Source organism: Typopeltis vanoorti, chromosome 2 (genome assembly GCF_054136105.1).
Source record: "Typopeltis vanoorti isolate ZY-2024b chromosome 2, IOZ_Tvanoo_1.0, whole genome shotgun sequence".
In the NCBI taxonomy this organism is placed as follows: Eukaryota; Metazoa; Arthropoda; class Arachnida; order Uropygi; family Thelyphonidae; genus Typopeltis; species Typopeltis vanoorti.
The window spans coordinates 46,855,195-46,874,695 of NC_143550.1; the positions used below are offsets into that span (position 1 = coordinate 46,855,195).

At 35.0% G+C, this 19,501-nt stretch overlaps 1 protein-coding gene across 1 annotated transcript in view; it reads left to right on the top strand.

Annotated features, from left to right (window-relative positions):
• LOC150108983 (acyl-coenzyme A synthetase ACSM3, mitochondrial-like) overlaps nucleotides 1-19,501 on the top strand; it is a 124,770-nt gene that overhangs the window by 87,091 nt on the left and 18,178 nt on the right. Inside the window, exons 12-14 of the mRNA XM_090401421.1 lie at nucleotides 3,198-3,272; nucleotides 10,343-10,423; nucleotides 17,992-18,093. Coding sequence (XP_090257547.1) covers nucleotides 3,198-3,272; nucleotides 10,343-10,423; nucleotides 17,992-18,093 — 258 coding nt within the window. The remainder of the gene's footprint in view (nucleotides 1-3,197; nucleotides 3,273-10,342; nucleotides 10,424-17,991; nucleotides 18,094-19,501) is intronic.

The following is a 19,501-nucleotide window of genomic DNA, read 5'->3' on the forward strand; positions in this document are numbered from 1 at the left end:
AGAATATGCAACTTTCAATGAATCCCAAATTTAAAGCCTTGCATTTAGTTGCATTAAACTGACAACCCCATTCATTTGATACCTCCACCTTATTCAAATCCTTCTGAAAGGCCACAACATCAGTACTATTATTAATAACTTTTCTCAATTTCATATAATCTGAAAACAACTGAATACTGCAATCTACTGTTATTGTCATTGACATAATTATTAAACAAAAGAGATCCCAGTACTCAACTCCATGGAACCCTACTTGTGAGCTTTTTCTTTCTTCATACAATTCCTTCTTACAAGTTCTGATATCTAACTTCATAGGCTGCAACTTAAATATCAGCTTATCATGCAATACCATTCTAAAATCCCCAAAAATGGCAGTATATGCCTTTCCTTCACTGACCATTCTTGTTACTTTATTATAAAAGACAATCAATTTTAGATTTCTGGAACAATGTTTAAGAAATCCATGCTGACTCTCACAGATAGCATTGTCCTCACCTGTTCAATTTTGTTTACACTCTCTCACTAATTTCTTTAAAATCTTAACAACTACAGAAGAAATACAACTGGTCTAGTTTATAACTTTTCCTGTAACCAGACTCTCATTGAACAGCAGGTCAGAGTTGTCAGATCCTTACAACAGTGTCTTAAAACACATGACAGAATCCCATCCACCCTACTGCCTTATTGATACCTAGAGTACCCAGTATTTGAAACATAGGACAGTCTTCTTTATGGACTTTTGGAAGACCATTCTTTATTAATAATAATAATAATAAATACTTCTAAACCTTGAATCTTCCCCATCCCACTAGTCATTAAACCTAATTTTCCAGGATGAAACACCCTAACAATTTTCTTCCTTGGATCGCAGGACTAATCTCTTCTCATATTTTTTTCGTCTTTCTTACTATACTAGTCACTTTCCTGGACTGAATTTTATATTCCTCATGTAACTGCTCTCTCTCTCTCTCTCTCTATATATATATATATATAAGAGAGAGAGAGAGAGAGATTAGTTCATTAATCATCCACTTTACACCAAAATCTATAATCTTTTCATTTGAGGTATACAACTTGGTATTGCTGCTAACAAATATTTCTTCACTAGTTCCAATGCACCAAAATATATGAGATTGTCACCCTGCATTCTAGTGGAGCATCCCGTCGTATAGCAATGGAGAAGTGAATTTGATGAGGATTGTACCCATTTGATTTCATTAAAGTTTTGATAGTGAGAAGCTCTTGTTGTAAGGCTGGAAGAGGAGCAAATGTTATGTGCTGTATTAATTAATTGATTTGACAATCCTGAGTTTTTAGGAAGTGTGATGAGCAGAACTTTGATGTATATCTGCCGGTAAAGGTAGGTTTCTGATAAACACTGCTTGACAAAGTACTAGAGACTGTGCAAGTAAAAAGAATGTCCAAGAAGGGTAAGCTATCAAAACTCTTTTACCGTGGTGATCTAAATATGTGAATTAAGGCTATTGATTTGATGCAGGAAGGTGGTTAGTTTGTTTTCAGAATGAGGTCAGATTACAAAAATATCATCTACATAGTGAACCCAGAAAGAGAGAAGTTTGAGGATAAATGGTTGAGAACAAGGTATTTTCTAGGTGGTTTAAATAATAATTTGCAAAGGTGGGAGCAGAAGGCTTCCCATGAATGTACTTTCAATCTGCTTATAGATCTTATTTTTCCAGATGAAATATTCTGACTGTATAAGAAATTTAAATATCTTCACAGCATTCAGAGGAAAATCATTATATAGAAGACAAAGTGTCATACAAGAGAATGTTGGTAAATAGAGAAACAATGTCAAAGCTGACTAAAATATCAGAAGCTTGTATTAAAATATCCTTTATTTTTTCAAGAAAATGTGTGGAATCCTTGATAAATGACTTTGTCTGATATGTGCATTTAATAGACAGAAAGAACAATGTGGGAGAATCCCTAGGACAGTCTTCTTTATGAACTTTTGGAAGACCATATAAATGAGCAGTTCTTCCGAAAGGAGTATGTAGTTTCTTCAGAGTATTATCATCACAGCAAACATCTTCATCAAGGAGCTTATTTAATTGTCTAATTTATGTTTAGGTAGAGTTATAACTAATTTCTTGATAAGTAGAGGCATCCTGTAAAAGGACATATCTTCCCCTCGTTGTAACCTTTATCCATTAGCACCACAACTTTTCCTTTATTTGAGATAGATATATGGGTCTTTTGTTTCAGTGAAAGAGGTGCGCAGAAATCAGTGGCAGATAAATTACCTGAAGATAACTTGGATTTAAATAGTGAGGCAGCAAGTTCAAAGTGCAGTTTGTTAGCATCGTCACCCGAAAGACTCACAATATTGTGTTCAATATTTTACAAAAAAAAAACAATAAAAATCGCAATACAGAATGGTTTTTCGGTACATCAGCGAGATCATGTCCTCTAGTTAACATTTCCATAAGCCCGTTGACTGTTGTTGAGACTATTGTGCTAACTAAAGGACATGATTTTCCTGTCATATCTAAAAATATTCTATATCTTGCTTTTTTTTTTTTTTTTTTTTTTTTTTTTGCATAATATCGAATGCAGCCATTCATATTATTTATATTCATTCTAATGATTTACATGCAGCTATTGGATTGTTTAGTGCCTGCATAAAAAAAGTTTTTCACACATAAGCAAAACAATCCGATAGTTGCAGAAGCGGTTCAGTAATTGCATTGGAGGAAATAACTGAAGTCCTCTCATGATGCCATCTGAGGTTGGTTTAAAAAAAAAGTTTGCAACTGTCTGGTTGGAGTCAGTATTAAAATAACTGTCTGCTAAATGTTTGATTAATTAATGCAGCCATACTTGGAAAGTAATTCATCTGCAGTATCTTCTGCTGATGAATCTTGTTTCATCAATTTCCTAGTGTACATCAATGTGATACATAGCTTTTAATTTTTTTATCCAAAATTCATAACGTGACGCTTTTCCACATTAAACTGGCAATCATTATTTTTTTTCCATACTGTCAGCCTGTTTAAATCATCCTGAAATCTCTCCACATCACCTTAATTAACTGTTATTACATTGTTAACTAAAATCTTGTATGGTTTTGGAAGTTTTTATTTTCTTACTGGCCAATGATCATATCTTTAAGTGCACATTTTTGTCCTTTTACTAATATCATTATTTAATTATAAACTGAACCTCTTTTACAGAATCCAGAAATAATAGAAAAGTGGAAGAAGCATACTGGTTTACTGATTTATGAAGGCTATGGTCTAAGTGAAACTGTGAGTATAAATATGATCATTAAACTACATTATTGAAAAAAAAAAAGTTCATATGATTATTATTGAAGGTTTTGATAAAGGGCACTTTAGAAATGAACAAAATTGCCAATAGGAAGATGAGAAGCTGCTACCAGAACTTAAAATATTGGCATTTTTTTTTAAGTGGATACTAACTATAGCAAATACCTAATTCTGATAGACAGGCTTATATATTGTTACTCATAACTATTATGTCTTTCAGAAATAGCAACGTCTACTAAAAGATTAATTATAAAAACTTTAACTAATACTTTCCTATATTTTGGCAGTGTCACATTGCCATCATCAGGCATCACAAAAAAACAATGAAAAGCAACCAAAGTTGAGCCTAGAGTCCTAAATGGCACCCCCCTACACACACACACCCGTGGTCTAAATTGGTTAGTCTTGGCTGTTGGGCTGATGATCTGAATATTAATGAGTTGGGCTGAAGATCTGAATATTAATGAGTTCGGTTGAGTAGTAATGCTTCCCAAATTTGGGGACGTCTCATGCACCCGAATTGTTTCAGGGCTGAGACGGTTTCAAGGAACAGCCTTTCATATTTTTATTTCCTGAGGTGTAATAGAGTGGCTTTTCTTCATGGTCAGCAAATCTTGCATAGCTGTATTGGTCATAGTAGGACAATTAAACATCCAAACAGGCAGGACATGTAAGAAAGTTTTAAAGCGAATAAAAGTTGAGCAGCTCTCAGATGTGAACTGTAGATTAAAATACAGAAAGATTATTGAAAAGAAAATGAAAGAGTTTGAGAACAGGAATCAAACCTTGGAGATTCAGTGGCAAACTCTGAAGGAAACGTTGATTGATTCTGCCAGAGAGGCATGTGGTGAGGTTGTGTGCAAGGATAAAAAAATCAGAACTCCCTGGTGGACACAGGAAGTTAAAGAGGCAGTGAAGGAAAAGAAGAAAGCATATCAAAAGTTCCTGGCAAATAAGTCAACTTTTACTCTTACAGAATACAGAGACAAATGTAAGAAAGCTAAACAGTGTGTAAAACTAGCTAAACAAAAGTCATGGGAGGACTTTGGCAAGAATATAGAAAATAAATATCAAGAAGGTGGCAAAATATTCTGGAGGTTGTTGAAGAAGCTTAGGAATGGAGGAAAGAGTGCTGTAAAAGGAATTAGAGATGATAAAGGTGAAATGAAAACAGGAGAAAAAGATATCCTTGAAGTATGGAGTAATTACTTTGAAAAACTGCTAAATGAAACAAGCAGTGATGACAGCACAGTGATAAAAAACACTGACCAGGCATGCAGTCAGGAATACATATCCATACTTGAAGTAGAAAAAGCCATCAAAGGCTTGAAATGTGGAAAGGCAGCAGGAGTAGATGATATTCGACCAGATATGCTGAAGTATGGTGGTATAAGAGTCTTACAGTGGCTGCACTGCATAGTTCAGAAAGCCTGGACAGAGGGACGAATTCCTGATGATTGGAGTAGAGCTCTCATAATACCCATATATAAAAAGGGAAATAAAACTGAATGCGAGAATTACAGAGGTATTTCCCTACTGAGTGTTCCTGGCAAGATCTATGCAAGTATACTTGAGAAACGGTTGAGAAGAATTGTGGAAGAAAAGCTTGGTGAAGAACAAGCTGGATTCAGGCCAAATAGAGGCTGTCAGGATCAGATCTTCACTTTACGACAAATAGTCGAGAAAGCATGGGAATATAACAAAGATCTGTATTTAAGTTTTGTCGATTTGGAAAAGGCATATGACAAGGTGCCAAGAGAGAAGCTATTCAATACGCTGCAGTTATATGGTGTCAATGGGGCATTATATCAAGCAATACTTAGTCTTTATTTGAGTTGTGAGTCAGCAGTTAGAATTGAAGGAAGTACAGGAAGATGGTTTAATGTTAAATCTGGTGTGAGACAAGGATGTACATTATCCCCTCTGTTATTCATTATCTATATGGATCACATTATGAACGAATGTGGTATTAAACCTGATATCAAAATTGGAGATGTTAATGTCAGCTCTTTGCTTTATGCGGATGATGTTATACTTCTAAATAAATCTGCTACAAGTCTGCAAGATTCTCTGACTAAATTGAATAGCTGTTGTAATAGATATGGTATGAAGGTCAGCAATAAAAAGACAAAGACAATGAAAATAGGCAGAATCATTGAAAATGTCAACTGTGTTGTGAATGGAGAACCTGTGGAACAAGTAAAACATTTCAGCTACTTAGGCACAATTTTTACTGAAGATGGTAAACTAAATATAGAAATAGACAACAGAATCAGCAAAGCTGGTATCGTGGGAAGTCAATTGAATAAATTCATATGGAATAAGAAAGAAATTAGTCGGAACACTAAATTAGCTGTATACAAGACTGTGTTCAAACCAATTTTAACTTATGGATCTGAGAGCTGGGTCAGAAGTAAAACACTTGACCAAAGACTAGAGACCGCAGATATGAGAGTCCTGAGAAAGATTAGAGGCGTGAACAGATGGCATCAATGGCAATATCATATTAAAAATGAGGATATTAGGAAAGAACTTGACATTGTCAGCATCCAGGAATGCATTAGCAGAGCTAATCTCAGATGGTATGGTCACTTAAATAGAATGGGAGAGGAAAGATTAGCAAAACAAGTGTTCTCTGCCAGGTTGGCAGGAAAACGACCCAGAGGAAGACCAAGATATAGGTGGATTGATACGGTACAAAGTGCCTTAGACGATAGAAATATAAGATCTGATAATGTTGGAGTCTTGACAAGTAACAGACTGATTTGGAGGAAAATTGTAGATAGAAAGTTAGTAATGATGTAATTTTTTCATGTAGTACTGTCATATCCTGTACACCCCTTGAGGGTACATGGCAGAAATTTGATGATGATGATGAACAGGCAGGACAGCCAATATCAGAATTTCTGAACACAAGAACTACATCCATTTCCACCAATACAGCCACTCAGAACTTGCTGACCATGCTTTGGATGCCCACCACAGGATATGCTGGAAGAAGGCTACTCTGTTACACCTAAACAAATACAAATATGAAAGGCTGCTCCTCGAATCTGCCTACCCTGAAAAACTTTCCAAATGTCAACATATTCGGGTGCATGAAACTGTCCTAAATTTGGGAAGCATTAATACTCAGATCTTTAGCCCAACGGCCATGACCACCCAATTAAGAAGCACCATTTAGGACTCTAGGCCCAACTTTGGTTGCCTTTCTTCAGTCTCATTTGCCCAGTGTTAGTGCCTGCATGAACGTATCATTGTCTTTGTGATCCTGATGATGGCAATGTAACATTTCTGGAATATAGGAAAGTATTAATTAAAGATTTTATAATTAATCTTTTAGTATACATTGTTATTTCCAAAAAAATAGTTATTGCAAATCCCATTATAGAAATAACCCACTATAACAAACTAATGAAAAGTTCCTGAAGTTCAAAAATTCACTATAGCGATTTACATTCACTAGATGCATTTTTATGGTTTTATAGGGACTGACAGATTGTTTAGCTATTCACAAAGTTATTTTTACCTCACTATTGTAGTGTGGGGTTTAAAAATTCATTATAGTGATTTGCATTTACTAGATGCATTTTTTACGGTATTATGGGGACTGAAAGATTATTCAGCCTATGTCACTGGTATAGTGGATAGACAGAAATTTGAGAAGAAAGTAGAATCTTGTTAAACATTGGATTTGCATGTTGCACTCTTTAGGAAATTCATAAGCAGGAAGGCTTCAAAGGATAGCAGTAAAGGGAATGAATGAAGGGAACAATTAGAGGCGAGCAGAGAAATGCCATTTCCATATCTGATAGACAAAAAACATGGAAACATGTTTAGAAACCTGCATGCAAGTATTTAACTGAGTGAATTGGTGAGAGATGAATCATTAAACAACCTAACTGCCTTCTTCTGTTCTGAGTCATTTTCAGAAGGTACTTGATGGCACTGTTCCAATGTAAGAACAGTAACTGGACAAGGTTGTGATTTGTATAGTATTAATAATTGTTCGGAGGTAAAATAATGCCTGGAGCAAAAGAGAAAGCTTAATTTATTGGATGCTAAAGAGGTAATACTTGTAATATGTGATTTATATGTGGTTAACCTATAGAACATTTGTACCTTGGGTGTGATAAGGTATTCTTTTCTATTTTTTATTAATTTTGTATATTTTTTGTATTTTTATTTATTTTAACATAGTCGTGAAGCCCTCCTCTAGAGACCAAATATGGAACCCTTCGAGTGCACATGCTAACAACTAATTCTGAAGATTATGAAATGAAAGAGGTATATATATATATATATATATATATATATAATTATTATTATTATTTGACACCTCCAGAGAGTCCAATGACTCATCGAGGGAGGGCACCTGCTCTACAAGCTCTGTCTCAACCACTCAATCCACCAACTGACCGCAACTACACCAACGACATCTACCTCCAACCACCACCACTAGTATTTCCACAGACATCCATGCCCACGGCGGGATTCGAGCCCACAGCCTTTTGGCTGGAGAGCGGATAGGCTAACCACTCAGCCAACCAGGCTGGCATATATATAGCAATTAGATGAACTAATAACATCAGTTAAAGGTAAGGATAATTTAATTGGGACTTCAGTGCAGTGTCTGGAGAGGACAAAGAATATGAACAAACCAAAATGATTTGGACTAAGCAGGAAGAATGCATGAGGAGAAAGATTGTTAGATTCTGTAAACAGCATAGCTTTATAGTAGGTAACACTCTTTGAAGCAACAAAACACTGCACATGGAAATCACCAGTAGATGTTGAATGATACCAGACTGACTACATACCTCATCAGCAGACAGCCCAATAGTCAAGAACACCCAACAAAAGCCAATAGGTGGTGTAATTATAGGACTTTAGGTCTTCCTGTATCTCTCTCCTGTTCCATCTTTGTTGCTGAAGTGTGCCTGCAGGCATGTGTTTAATACCAGTATATTAATCTCTGAAGACGTCGATTTAACTTTGGTGAAATATAGGAAGTAATAATTAAATATTTTTAGTTATTATCTAATCTATGCTGTTAATTTCCTTAAACAACATGATGCTGGAGAATCAACATATACACCTAAACACCAGGGTGTGTGTGTGTGTGTGTGTGTGTGTGTGCATACTAGTTAAGAAGAGATACAAAAAAAAATCTAACTTAAGTCATTGCTGAAAGAAAGAGCCATAAGGCTTCATTACAGCACTGTAAAATTACATAGGCAAAAAGTAGATATTAGATCCAACATTATTTCAAAGTCAAATGTTTGTAGAAACTATGAAAGTTTCATAAGTTTACCTGAGAGCTTATGAGAATACAATCCTTGGTATCTCTGAGTTGCCTAAGCTTGCACTACTTAAAAGACATGAGCATTGCCCAAGCATCTATACATTCACCTTTTATTAGTGCATTTCATAAAGGTTTCACTGGTCTAACAGCAGTTTTGAACTAGTTGATTCTCTTCAGAGACCAAGCCTGTTTATGTGCAGGAGTCATCTCTCCAAAAACTCGGGTGATCCCTCAGATCCCCCAACAGTGAGCGACCTGAAGGATTGTTTAACTCAGTGGTAGCTCTGCACAGTGACAGGCTTACCCTACCACTGAGCAGAACCGCTCATATTCCAGGGAAAAGCATTTGCTGAGGCAGCCTAGATAAAATCCACCCCAATGGACCCAAATTCCCGGACGCTCAACTGCTCTCCGAAGGCAGAAACCTTAAGAGAGCGAAAACTCTCATTCCATACTAAGAAAATTGGAATGTCAGAGAAATGTATTTTTTGCTAGTTAACTCGGTCATTGTGTAAAAGTAATTACTAAAAGAAAGAGCCATAAGGCTTCATTTTGGCAATGTAAAGTGGATAATAGATCCAACATTATTTCAAAGCCTAATGTTTGTAGAAACTAAGAAAGTTATGTAAAATCATTTACCTGAAAATCTTCTACTTCCATATGAGTTCAGCTAATTCATCTTCAATTGAAAAGCCTTTTATTAAAGTTATTTACAATCTAGATAATACTTGAAGCTAGATCTTTCTTATCAAAGGGCTTTACTTTCATTAGCTGGTCTGTGAAGGCTCAGATAAAAGGAACAGGAGGATGTAATGATGTAATGGAGACATAAGCTCCTAAGAGGCATTTACCAAATAGAGAGTGGGAAGATTTTCCAGAAATTTTCATCCCCTCTCATCCCCTCTAATTTCCAGGGCACATCTCTGGAAATTAGGGGGTGAGAGGGTATGATTTTTTTTTTTTTTTTTTTGCATTGAATACATTGTGTGAAAGGATAGTGAATATGCAGGTAGTGAATGATCCACTTTGCTGGTCTATTCACTGTCTGCAGAGTGCATCTCCTGTTTTGATTTTCTTGAATCCATAGAGGCCCAGCACTGATTATAATGATGATAATAACATGAATCTAAAAAATAGTATTTTGGTTTAAAAAAAAGAGATATTTTGCATTTGATTTTACCTTAAAATCAAAATTTGTATAGTCATTGCATACTGTAGTGGATTTGCTATAGCAAGTTTCCTTTAAATAGTATTGTGCTTTTGTTGCTGAGATTTTTCAGTAGTTTGATACAATGAGATTTTTCAGTAGTTTGATACATTTACTATTCAAGAAAAATCGTCAACCAGCCTTGATGTATTCACTTCATAAGTTGCCATGGATGGCAACTATGAAGGTACGTATTATAATTGTAATACCATGGATATTACACGCAATCATCACAGATATGAAGTGCATGAGCAGTGATCTATTTCATCCATATTGATGTTGATTGTGGTTAATGGCTTTATAACTGTTATTTGAAAATTATTAAATTTTAAAGTGTCTTCATAACTTGATTGTTTATTTCCCATTTACAGTTGCCTGCAATTTGCATAAAATGTTTCTGGTCCTCATGAAATTGAAAATTTGAATGAGTTTTATTGGATGTGTGTTTTTTATTTAGTTTTCCTGATACTTAAAAGTAGTTTCTTTGCTATTAAAAGGTTTTCTTCTGTATTATTCCAACTTTAAATTAATTTTTAGACACTTCTTTGTGCTACGTTTCGGTGCATGAAACACAAACCTGGCTCTATGGGAAAACCTGTACCTGGAGCACAACTTACGGTAAGTAAAAACTTGAATAATGTGTTTTATTTTGTTTTTCATAAAACTAACCCTATAAACTTCAGAGCTCTTTTTAGCACATCAGGAGAGAAATAAATCCATGGCTGTAGTGGAATACAAACTAGCAATATATAACATTATCAAATACATTAATTAAAATTATTTGATAATGAAAGAGATATAGTATTTTCAGAGAGGATAGAGGAAACAGAATGGAGGAAAGAGTTTTATTAATGATACCAGAAAAATTGAAGCCAGAGCAGGAGTTCAGCATGATGGCAGGGATGCAGAGGACGATGCAGTTGAGAGGCCTCTGGAGACTGACCAACAAGATGAAATATATAGTTGCTTAATGGTATAGACCAGGAGGGGAGGACAAGGGAGAATATGGATAGTATGTATCAGCTTATTATCCTCTTATTCTCCTCTTATCTTATATCTTATAAGAGGATATATGATATCCTCTTATTCTCCACATTACTTTTTGTTAATTATTGTTATTATAAAGCACATTATTTTTTCTAAATTCATTACATGCAGCAAATTAATGAATCTTATTCAATTTGAGTTTTTAGGCATTTCATTGAATCTAATATTTATGTTGTTTCCCTGTTCTTACATTTAAGTCTCCAGTTAGCCCACTTAGGTAGGTAAAAATACCTTGATGAATTAAGGTATTGCCAATATGCAAATTTAATTTCTAGCATTATCCCATAATCGTTATTTTCTTCTACTTTGCCATATACAAAAGAACTACCTTTTCTTTGCCTAATTGCTGCTCTTATTGCACTTTGGTATTGCTGCTGATTTGCACCATCAGAGTTTTATTCCAGTCAGCTATTATATAGTTGTTATGCAACTGATTATTACTGTTCACTTGACTATTCCAGATTGCATGCTTGCTATCTCTGTTCATTTATATTAGACCTAAAATGGTTGAAATTTACTACGTTATCTTATTGCTTAACATGAATATATATTGAGACAGCATAGATGTTAATTTACTGTTAAATAGCTATTGATTAATGCCTTATCAGCACTAATCTCCTTTCACCTTACAGGTATTATCACAGAGCTTGTGATTTCACATGTATCCACTCCTCACAGAAGTCTTCATATGACTGGCCACTACCCAGATGATTACCTCATGGTCACGCTCACCACCTGGATGGAGATTGTGAAGGAAGATTGACACTCCATTCACAATCACATCATGTAGTGATTTCATCAAATCTAAGACTCTCAGACCTTGTGTGCTCTCCATTAAGCTGGGAAGGATTATTAGTAATAGTGCAGATGTGGCAGCCCTGCATGAGGATTTGAATAAGCTAGATAGATGGGCAAATGAATGGGGGTGTCGGTTTAATGCAGCAAAATGTAAAGTCTTGAGGTTTGGGATCCATCGATGGGAGGATGCGTATTCGATTGGAGGAGGTAGGGGAGATAAGAGATCTGCAGGTGATGATTGATAGAAAACTGAAATTGAGGGGACATATTGCAAAGGTGGCGAAGGTGACACAGAGGATTGCTGCAATAATGAGAAGGACACTGACTTGCAGAGATAAAACAGTTATCATTCCATTGTATAAGACCCTGATCAGACCACACTTGGACTATTGTTCTCAGATTTGGTCCCCAGGATTTGAAGGGGATAAATTAACTGTGGAAAGGGTACAAAAGTGGATAACAAAGATGGTTTCAGGACTGTACAATGATAGTTATGAGGATCGGCTGAGGGAATGTGGACTGCAGAGTTTAGTGGATAGAAGAAGGAGAGGTGATATGATTGAGACTTTTAAACTGTTGAGAGGTGGTTACAGGGTTGACACTGGGGAGTTCTTTCGCTTGGTTGAACAGTGGGAAGGAGTGATGACAAGAGGCCATCCCTGGAAGTTACGAAAGGAAACTGTGAGCAGGAGGGTGAGAGTGGTTTCTTTGCATGGAGGGTGGTTGAACCATGGAATGCATTGCCTGATGGAGTGGTGAGAGCGAGAATGGTCAATGAGTTCAAGGAGTGGTATGATAGACTTTGTGTTTCTTGGGGGGGGGAGACCTCCCCTCGATGAGTCTTGATAGACTTTGGTTTCTTAGGAAGGACCTCCCACGAGAGTCTTTTGACTCCATGGAGGCCTGAATAATAATAATAATACTGTCTAGGATATTTTTTTTTCTCAGAAACTCAAAAAATTCATTTTCCTTATCCCCATGTACAGTATCTTTATTCCAATTTATATTACTAGAATTAAAAATTACTTATAATGATCCCTCTTCTCTTGTTCACTAAGTCAATTTGTTTTCTTCTATTTCTATCACGATATCCTTATACAACCATGTTTCACTCTTATTTCTACAATTTGGGGATAAATGAAGTCATTTATCCCCAAAGTCAGTGAATGCAACATCTCCCCCCCCCTCCTTATTTCTGATACTTCTGGCATTTGTAAATAAACTCAGTAATTAATTCTTGAATATATAACCATTCCATTAGTTGTGAGTTGCTCCTTTCATCTGTGACTTCTCTACATCCACTCCTGCCCACTCGTTTTCATTACTATCTATCACATGTTTTTTCCCAGATTCAACTACTTCTCATGCATTCCAGATCATCCCATGCACATATTCCCCACTGATTCCAGTATCCACTCTCTTTATGCTGTAGTCTCTCTGACTACTCCTCTTGCTTCACTTTGCATTCCTTACATCCACTCATTCTCATTTCTAGCACTCTACTTTTCTCTCCATTCGCAAGCACTCTTTGAAATCAACTATTGCACACTGTTTTCTTACACATTTCTTCATGTTACTCATTACTAACCCTTTCAGCAACAGTCTCTCCTGTTGATGCCCAATAAAAACCATATAAATGAAATCTATCACTTTTACAATTCCATTCATCTCTCAAATTCATCCCACACATTAACAAACTGCACTTCTTTCTCTTCACACAGCTCTGCCAGCATACCAGTTATGATTTCTGTTTACTGTCTCAACTCATATTATACCTGGGCAACATAATGACTACCTTCCCTGCTATTCTTGCCTTCACTGTCCTCACTAATCTCATGACATCCATCCTCACACTCCTTTTGTCCAACCAAATCATTGTTTCCACAGTCAGCCACTACTAACTCTCTTTCCCATTTATGTACAAAGCATCATTCACCCTACCTGTGCACTCTCTCTCACCACACTTTCAGTAATTGAATCTCCATATAACACCGTTCTTGAACCATTCATCTTTTTTTGTTGTGCCACTTTCATTCTGTTCTTTTGCATCCTTACATTCATACCAGTCTTCTAATGTCATTCTGCATATACCTCATCCACTCAATTTTCATTCTTCCATTCCATTCGCTTCACATTCTCTTGCATTCCAGCAGTATTACTGCTTTTTGTATCAGCAATCACACTTTTTTTAAAATAGTCTTGCTCTTTTTTTTTTTTTATTGTACCTACAATTAAACTCACTTTTGTTACACCAGTTATGCTCTCTTTCATACTGGTACTCCTATTCTGTCACCCTTCTGACTGATGCAACTCAATCTTATGCTTCTCACTATCTTCTGCCCCTTTTCTAACCTTCACTTTTCATTCCCGACTTCAATATAACAATACCTTGCTATTCATCAAAATATCATACTTTCTGAATATTTAAAATCCTCACATTGCTTTTATTTATCCTCTTTTATACATATACATTTTCCCATGCATATGTTTCACATACAACATAAAATCATATTTGAAAAATCAAAACCATTCATCATGTTTCATTTTTGCACTGTCCTGTGTAATATACTTGTTTTCACTGCCATTTTAATGCTGTTCTATAAGATAAAAATGAAAAAAAAAAAAAACATGGTTTTTTTTTTCCATTTCATACAGTAATGTATGAAACTCTCTATAACTAGTAATCTATGCAGTCAGTTCAACTATCACAAAAAAATGAAGTTATTATTATTATTATTAACACCAGACCTAAATGGAGTCAGAGACTCATCAAACCGTTTCTTAAACTCATTCAGTGTGTCTGCATTCACAAGACATTCAAGCAATACATTCCAATCACTTTCCATACAGAGAACCTGCACCCACTCTAAATTTCACTCATTCACTCAAGCCACACCAGAATGCATACAATATTGCTAAATATTATGCAAAATTAAACTTGTTTTGCTTGAGCTGTTCCAAAACCATCTTTCTCCAGTCTGGCAGCTTCCACTTCTGTAGCTTTTCTTGATTTGTATGAATGTGTTTACTCGATATAAATTCACATACATCTTTTTTGTCATAACATGGTGTTAGTAATGATAAATCTGTTGAGAAAAAAATCTAACAGGTCTTTTACTATTATACTGTATATTGTAGTCCATTATGTCATATCATATTAAAACATTACAGTTTAAATTCTAATTTATTTAAATTAGATCCATGTGATTACTGATACAGGAAAAATTTTGCATATGAAATATATATATGTGTGTATATATATATATATATATTTCATATTAAATGACTTAAACACTGAGAATAAATATAAGAGATTTAATAAGATTTCTCTACTAGTTTCATTGGAAATGCCGACTTCATCAGGTGAATACAGTGCCAGGGAGTAAACAACATCTTAAAAATATACTGTACTTTAAACAAACACAGAGTTTAGAACAAGTAGTAATTGTGTTTGAAATTGTGTCCGAGCATTAGTTCTGGCGTGAAGACCAGAACTAACACTATTGAAGTCACCCAGAGTATTTTAGTAATAAGGTGTGACACCTTCTGACTACTTATAAAAAAAAATTGACTTTTGCATTACTTCAACCTTGGTATCACTTCTGGGTCTGGCTCCCACTGATGAGACCTCAATAAAGGTTGAAACCATTCTGGATAGTAACCCCTGTCATAATGCATAGCATTATACATGTCCATAAGGATATGTGCATTGCATTATGAAATGCCAAGGCAAGTGATGTGAGGTCATTAGCCTCTATATACAAGTAGCCCAGTCATGAAGTAACTTCACATGCAAACTTTGTTTGCTTACACTTGGATAAAGGATAAAACTTAGAATATAATTTCTTGGCATCTTTAATTTATAGTATAACCAAGTGAAAAAAAATTTTCAAAAAAAAAAAAAAAATATATATATATATATATTTTTTCAAAAATAGATTTAATGACTTAAAAAACCGAGATAACTTATAAAGATTTAATAAGAATAATACAACTAGTTTCGGCTTATAATAGCCTTCATCAGGTATTCATAAAGGAAGAGAATAGTAATAAACATTGAAGTATCTAAAAACTGGAAATTACGGGTAAAAAATTGCCACACAGATTAGAGAACGGATTTTAGGAAGTGTGGTGAAGAACGTCTTGATGTTATATTTTTTAAGGACTTTAGCTAATTTGTTAGAGACTGTGCTAATGTATGGGATGGAGATGCTACCTTTAAAATTAATAGTTCTTCACCACACTTCCTAAAATTCGTTCTCTAACCAGCCATCCAAAGCCTCCTCATCACAACCTAAAATATCCAGGTGTATATAAATTATGGTGCGATTGCAATATTCCTTATTTTGGACAAACTAACATCTATTGAACAACGTATAGAAGAGCATAAAAGAGACATCTCTTACAAAAGATCACATGCAACTGCGTTATCCAGTCACGTTCTTTTTTCAAACAATCCTAATGATGATCAACAAAGTCACTCCGTTTGCTGGGATAGATCAGAAAATATTTTTCGCTGTGATGATGAGTTTGAGAGAAAAATCATAGAATCAAGGGAAATCCTGCTGAATCCTGTCCACTTAAACAACAATTTGAGTTATAACATCCCAGATAGCCATGCTGCAGTTATTCAATATTGGTGTTCACGTGAGCCGGCACGCACACTTGCAATAAACAATGGCACGCCTGTTAGAACAACTTGAAAAAATACAACGGTTTTTATGTATCAATTAATAGTGGCAATTTTTTACCTGTAATTTCCAGTTTTTAGATACTTCAATGTTTATTATTATTCTCTTCCTTTATGAATACCTGATGAAGGCTATTATAAGCTGAAACTAGTTGTATTATTCTTATTAAATCTTTATAAGTTATCTTGGTTTTTTAAGTCATTAAATTATTTTTTAAAATGTATCACAACAACCGAGTTGAAGCATATAATCACATATATATATATATTGATGGAGAGTGGAAAAAATCGGTCTTTGTTGTTCTTCATAAGAAAGGCAGTGCTTTAGAATGCACCAATCTTAGAACTATTGCATTATTGAGTCATCTTGGAAAAGTGCTGATAAAAATACTAACAGAACACCTGAAGGGTCATATGGAGGTACATCTTCCTGATGAACAAGCCAGATTTTGACAAGATCGAAGTACAGTGCAACAAATACTCGCACTAAGACTAATAGCAGAGAAAGCTTGAAGAAAAAACAAAAAGATATATTGCTGTTTCGTGGACTTCCAAAAAGCATTTGATAATATTGACTAAAATATTACATGGGCTGTCTTGGAATCCTATGGTGTGGACAATAAATTGATCTGCCTGCTGAAAGATATAAACAGCCAAGCACAAGCAAAAATCAGAATAGCAAGTGAGACTGGAGACTGGTTTGCCACTAGTCAAGGCACAAGACAAGGGGACCCAATATCATCATTCATCTTCATCACACATCTGGGAAGAACACTAGATAAGATTAAAGAAGAGGGTGGAGGCATTTCAATAAATGGCATGAGAATAAACTACCTCTGCTTTGCAGATGACATCATCCTGATTGAAGAAGATGCAGCAAGGCTGGAACAGACATTACAAACACTATACACAGAAGGAAAAGGATGTGGACTAAATGTCAACTTTGAAAAAACTAAAACAATGATATTCGTACAACAGGAGTTACTGAACAGAGTTACAATAGACAGATTTCAACTGGAAAATGTGGAACACCTCACATATCTTGGATGCCACATGACGCATGACTTGGACCCCAAAAAAGAGAAAAATTAGAATAGCCAGAGCAACAACTATTTTAAAAGCCATGGACAAAATATGGAAGAGCCGAGTATAAAGATGCAAACTAAGCTGCGCATTTTAGAAACCTGTATCTTCAGCAGCATGCTCTATGGATGCGAGGCCTGGATACTCCTGAGAAAATCTGAAAGGAGGATATTGGAGAGGAAGTGCTATAGAAAGATCTTGAGAATAAGCTGGATATAGAAAGTGACAATGAGGAAATCTACAGACGAATACAACCAAAAGAAAACCTGATCCAGAAAATAATCAAAAGGAAACTATGTCTATTTGGCCATATATGTAGAATGAATGCTGAGAGAAAATTAAAAACATTGCTGTTTGGAATGATTGAAGGAAAGAACAAAAGAGGAAGACCAAACAGGGAATGGGGCGATGACATCGTCAAATGGTGCGGAACTATACACAAACTGAGTCATCTTGCACAAAATAGAATGCAATGGAAGAATCATATCAAAATGGCATCAGACACCTATGGGCATTGGACCTATGGTTGTTGATGATGATATTGATAAAATCTTTTTTTTTCTTGCAGATTGTGGATAAAATGGGACAGGAAGTTGGACCTGGAGTAGAAGGTCATGTTGTTGTTAAATTGAATCCAAACTCACCTGTGGGACTTTTCAAAGGATACAGGGTTTGTTGCTTTTTTTCTCTCTCTCGGATTTATGGTAAACTAAATATAATAAATTATGTGATATCTCTCAGTATTTTTTTTGGGGGGGGGGGTCACTTCCACCTCTGCTACCCTTAGTTACTCTTATTCTAATAATTTCATATATTCTTTTTTTTAACATTATTCATTTTTGTTTGTAATATCATTCATTTTTGCTTAAGTTAACAGCCTAATGTAATTTGCTAATTTTCTTAATAGTCCATTGGGTTTTTTATTAATTAAAAAAATTAATTTTTTAAAAAAGTTTTAACATTTTAAAAAAAAATTTTAATTTCAAAAAAAATAATAATAATCTTCTAGAATATGAAATTTGATTGCAATAATCAAAGAAAACAATTCCCCTTCCAGAAGATTATTCTACTTGCTTGATTTCTAATTCCTATTTTAAAAAATATTTTACTTTCAAAATGTAATTTTAACATTCACTGAGATTTAAACCAGAGCTGCTTACTCTTATTTGTAAACGTTAAACAATTTTCCTGCTAGGCAGAATTATTTAAAACAAAAAAATTATTATTAACTGTTACCTGTACAGACTCTTGGATGACCACTGGATCTCACATATGCCTGTTACACCTCTATTAAATGAAGAGAAATTTAACATTACGTTGACATATGAAAGCTTATAAGCAGTTCTCTTTACTTTACAAGAGACTGCACTTTTGTGGGGGGGGGTGGCAAAGAACAGGTAGATGCGATCTAGAGTACTCACAGCAAAAAAAAAAGAATAGGAGACCATACAACTGTCAGCAGGACAGTCTTCTTAGCAATTTAATCATGAGAATTAAATAGGATTGTTTACTTATATGAGAAATACATTCATTATCTCCTTTTGGATGATAAATCCTCATAAAGTAATCACTTGCTAATTAAGCTGTTTCTTCAGCTTCTTTCATCTTCCTATCATTTGCATTCATTGAGGGCACTTTACCAATCATAATCCATTTTACTTACTACATAGCAAAATAACTCATTGGAATTTCTATGCCTTGTGCTGCTCATGAGTTACTGATCATATTTTTTTATATATTCTCTCCACAACATTTTTGTATTTCTTAAGCTCCTGTTTGATGATTCTACTGCACATCCATTTAACTCCCAATTGTTTACTCATGGGTTTGTTATCATCCTTTTGAAAACCAGGTGACTAAATCTGTGCACAGTAGTCCATATTTGGTCTAATCAGAACCTTATACAATGGAACCAGAATCTCCTTACTTCTATAAGTCAGTGCCCTCTGCATCATTCCCAGAATTTGTTGTGTTGTCCTCACCATTTTGTCAATATCTCCTATAAATTTCAGATCCTTATCCACCATCACCCCAAAATCTCTTATTTTCTCCACCTCCAACAATATATCCCCACCAAG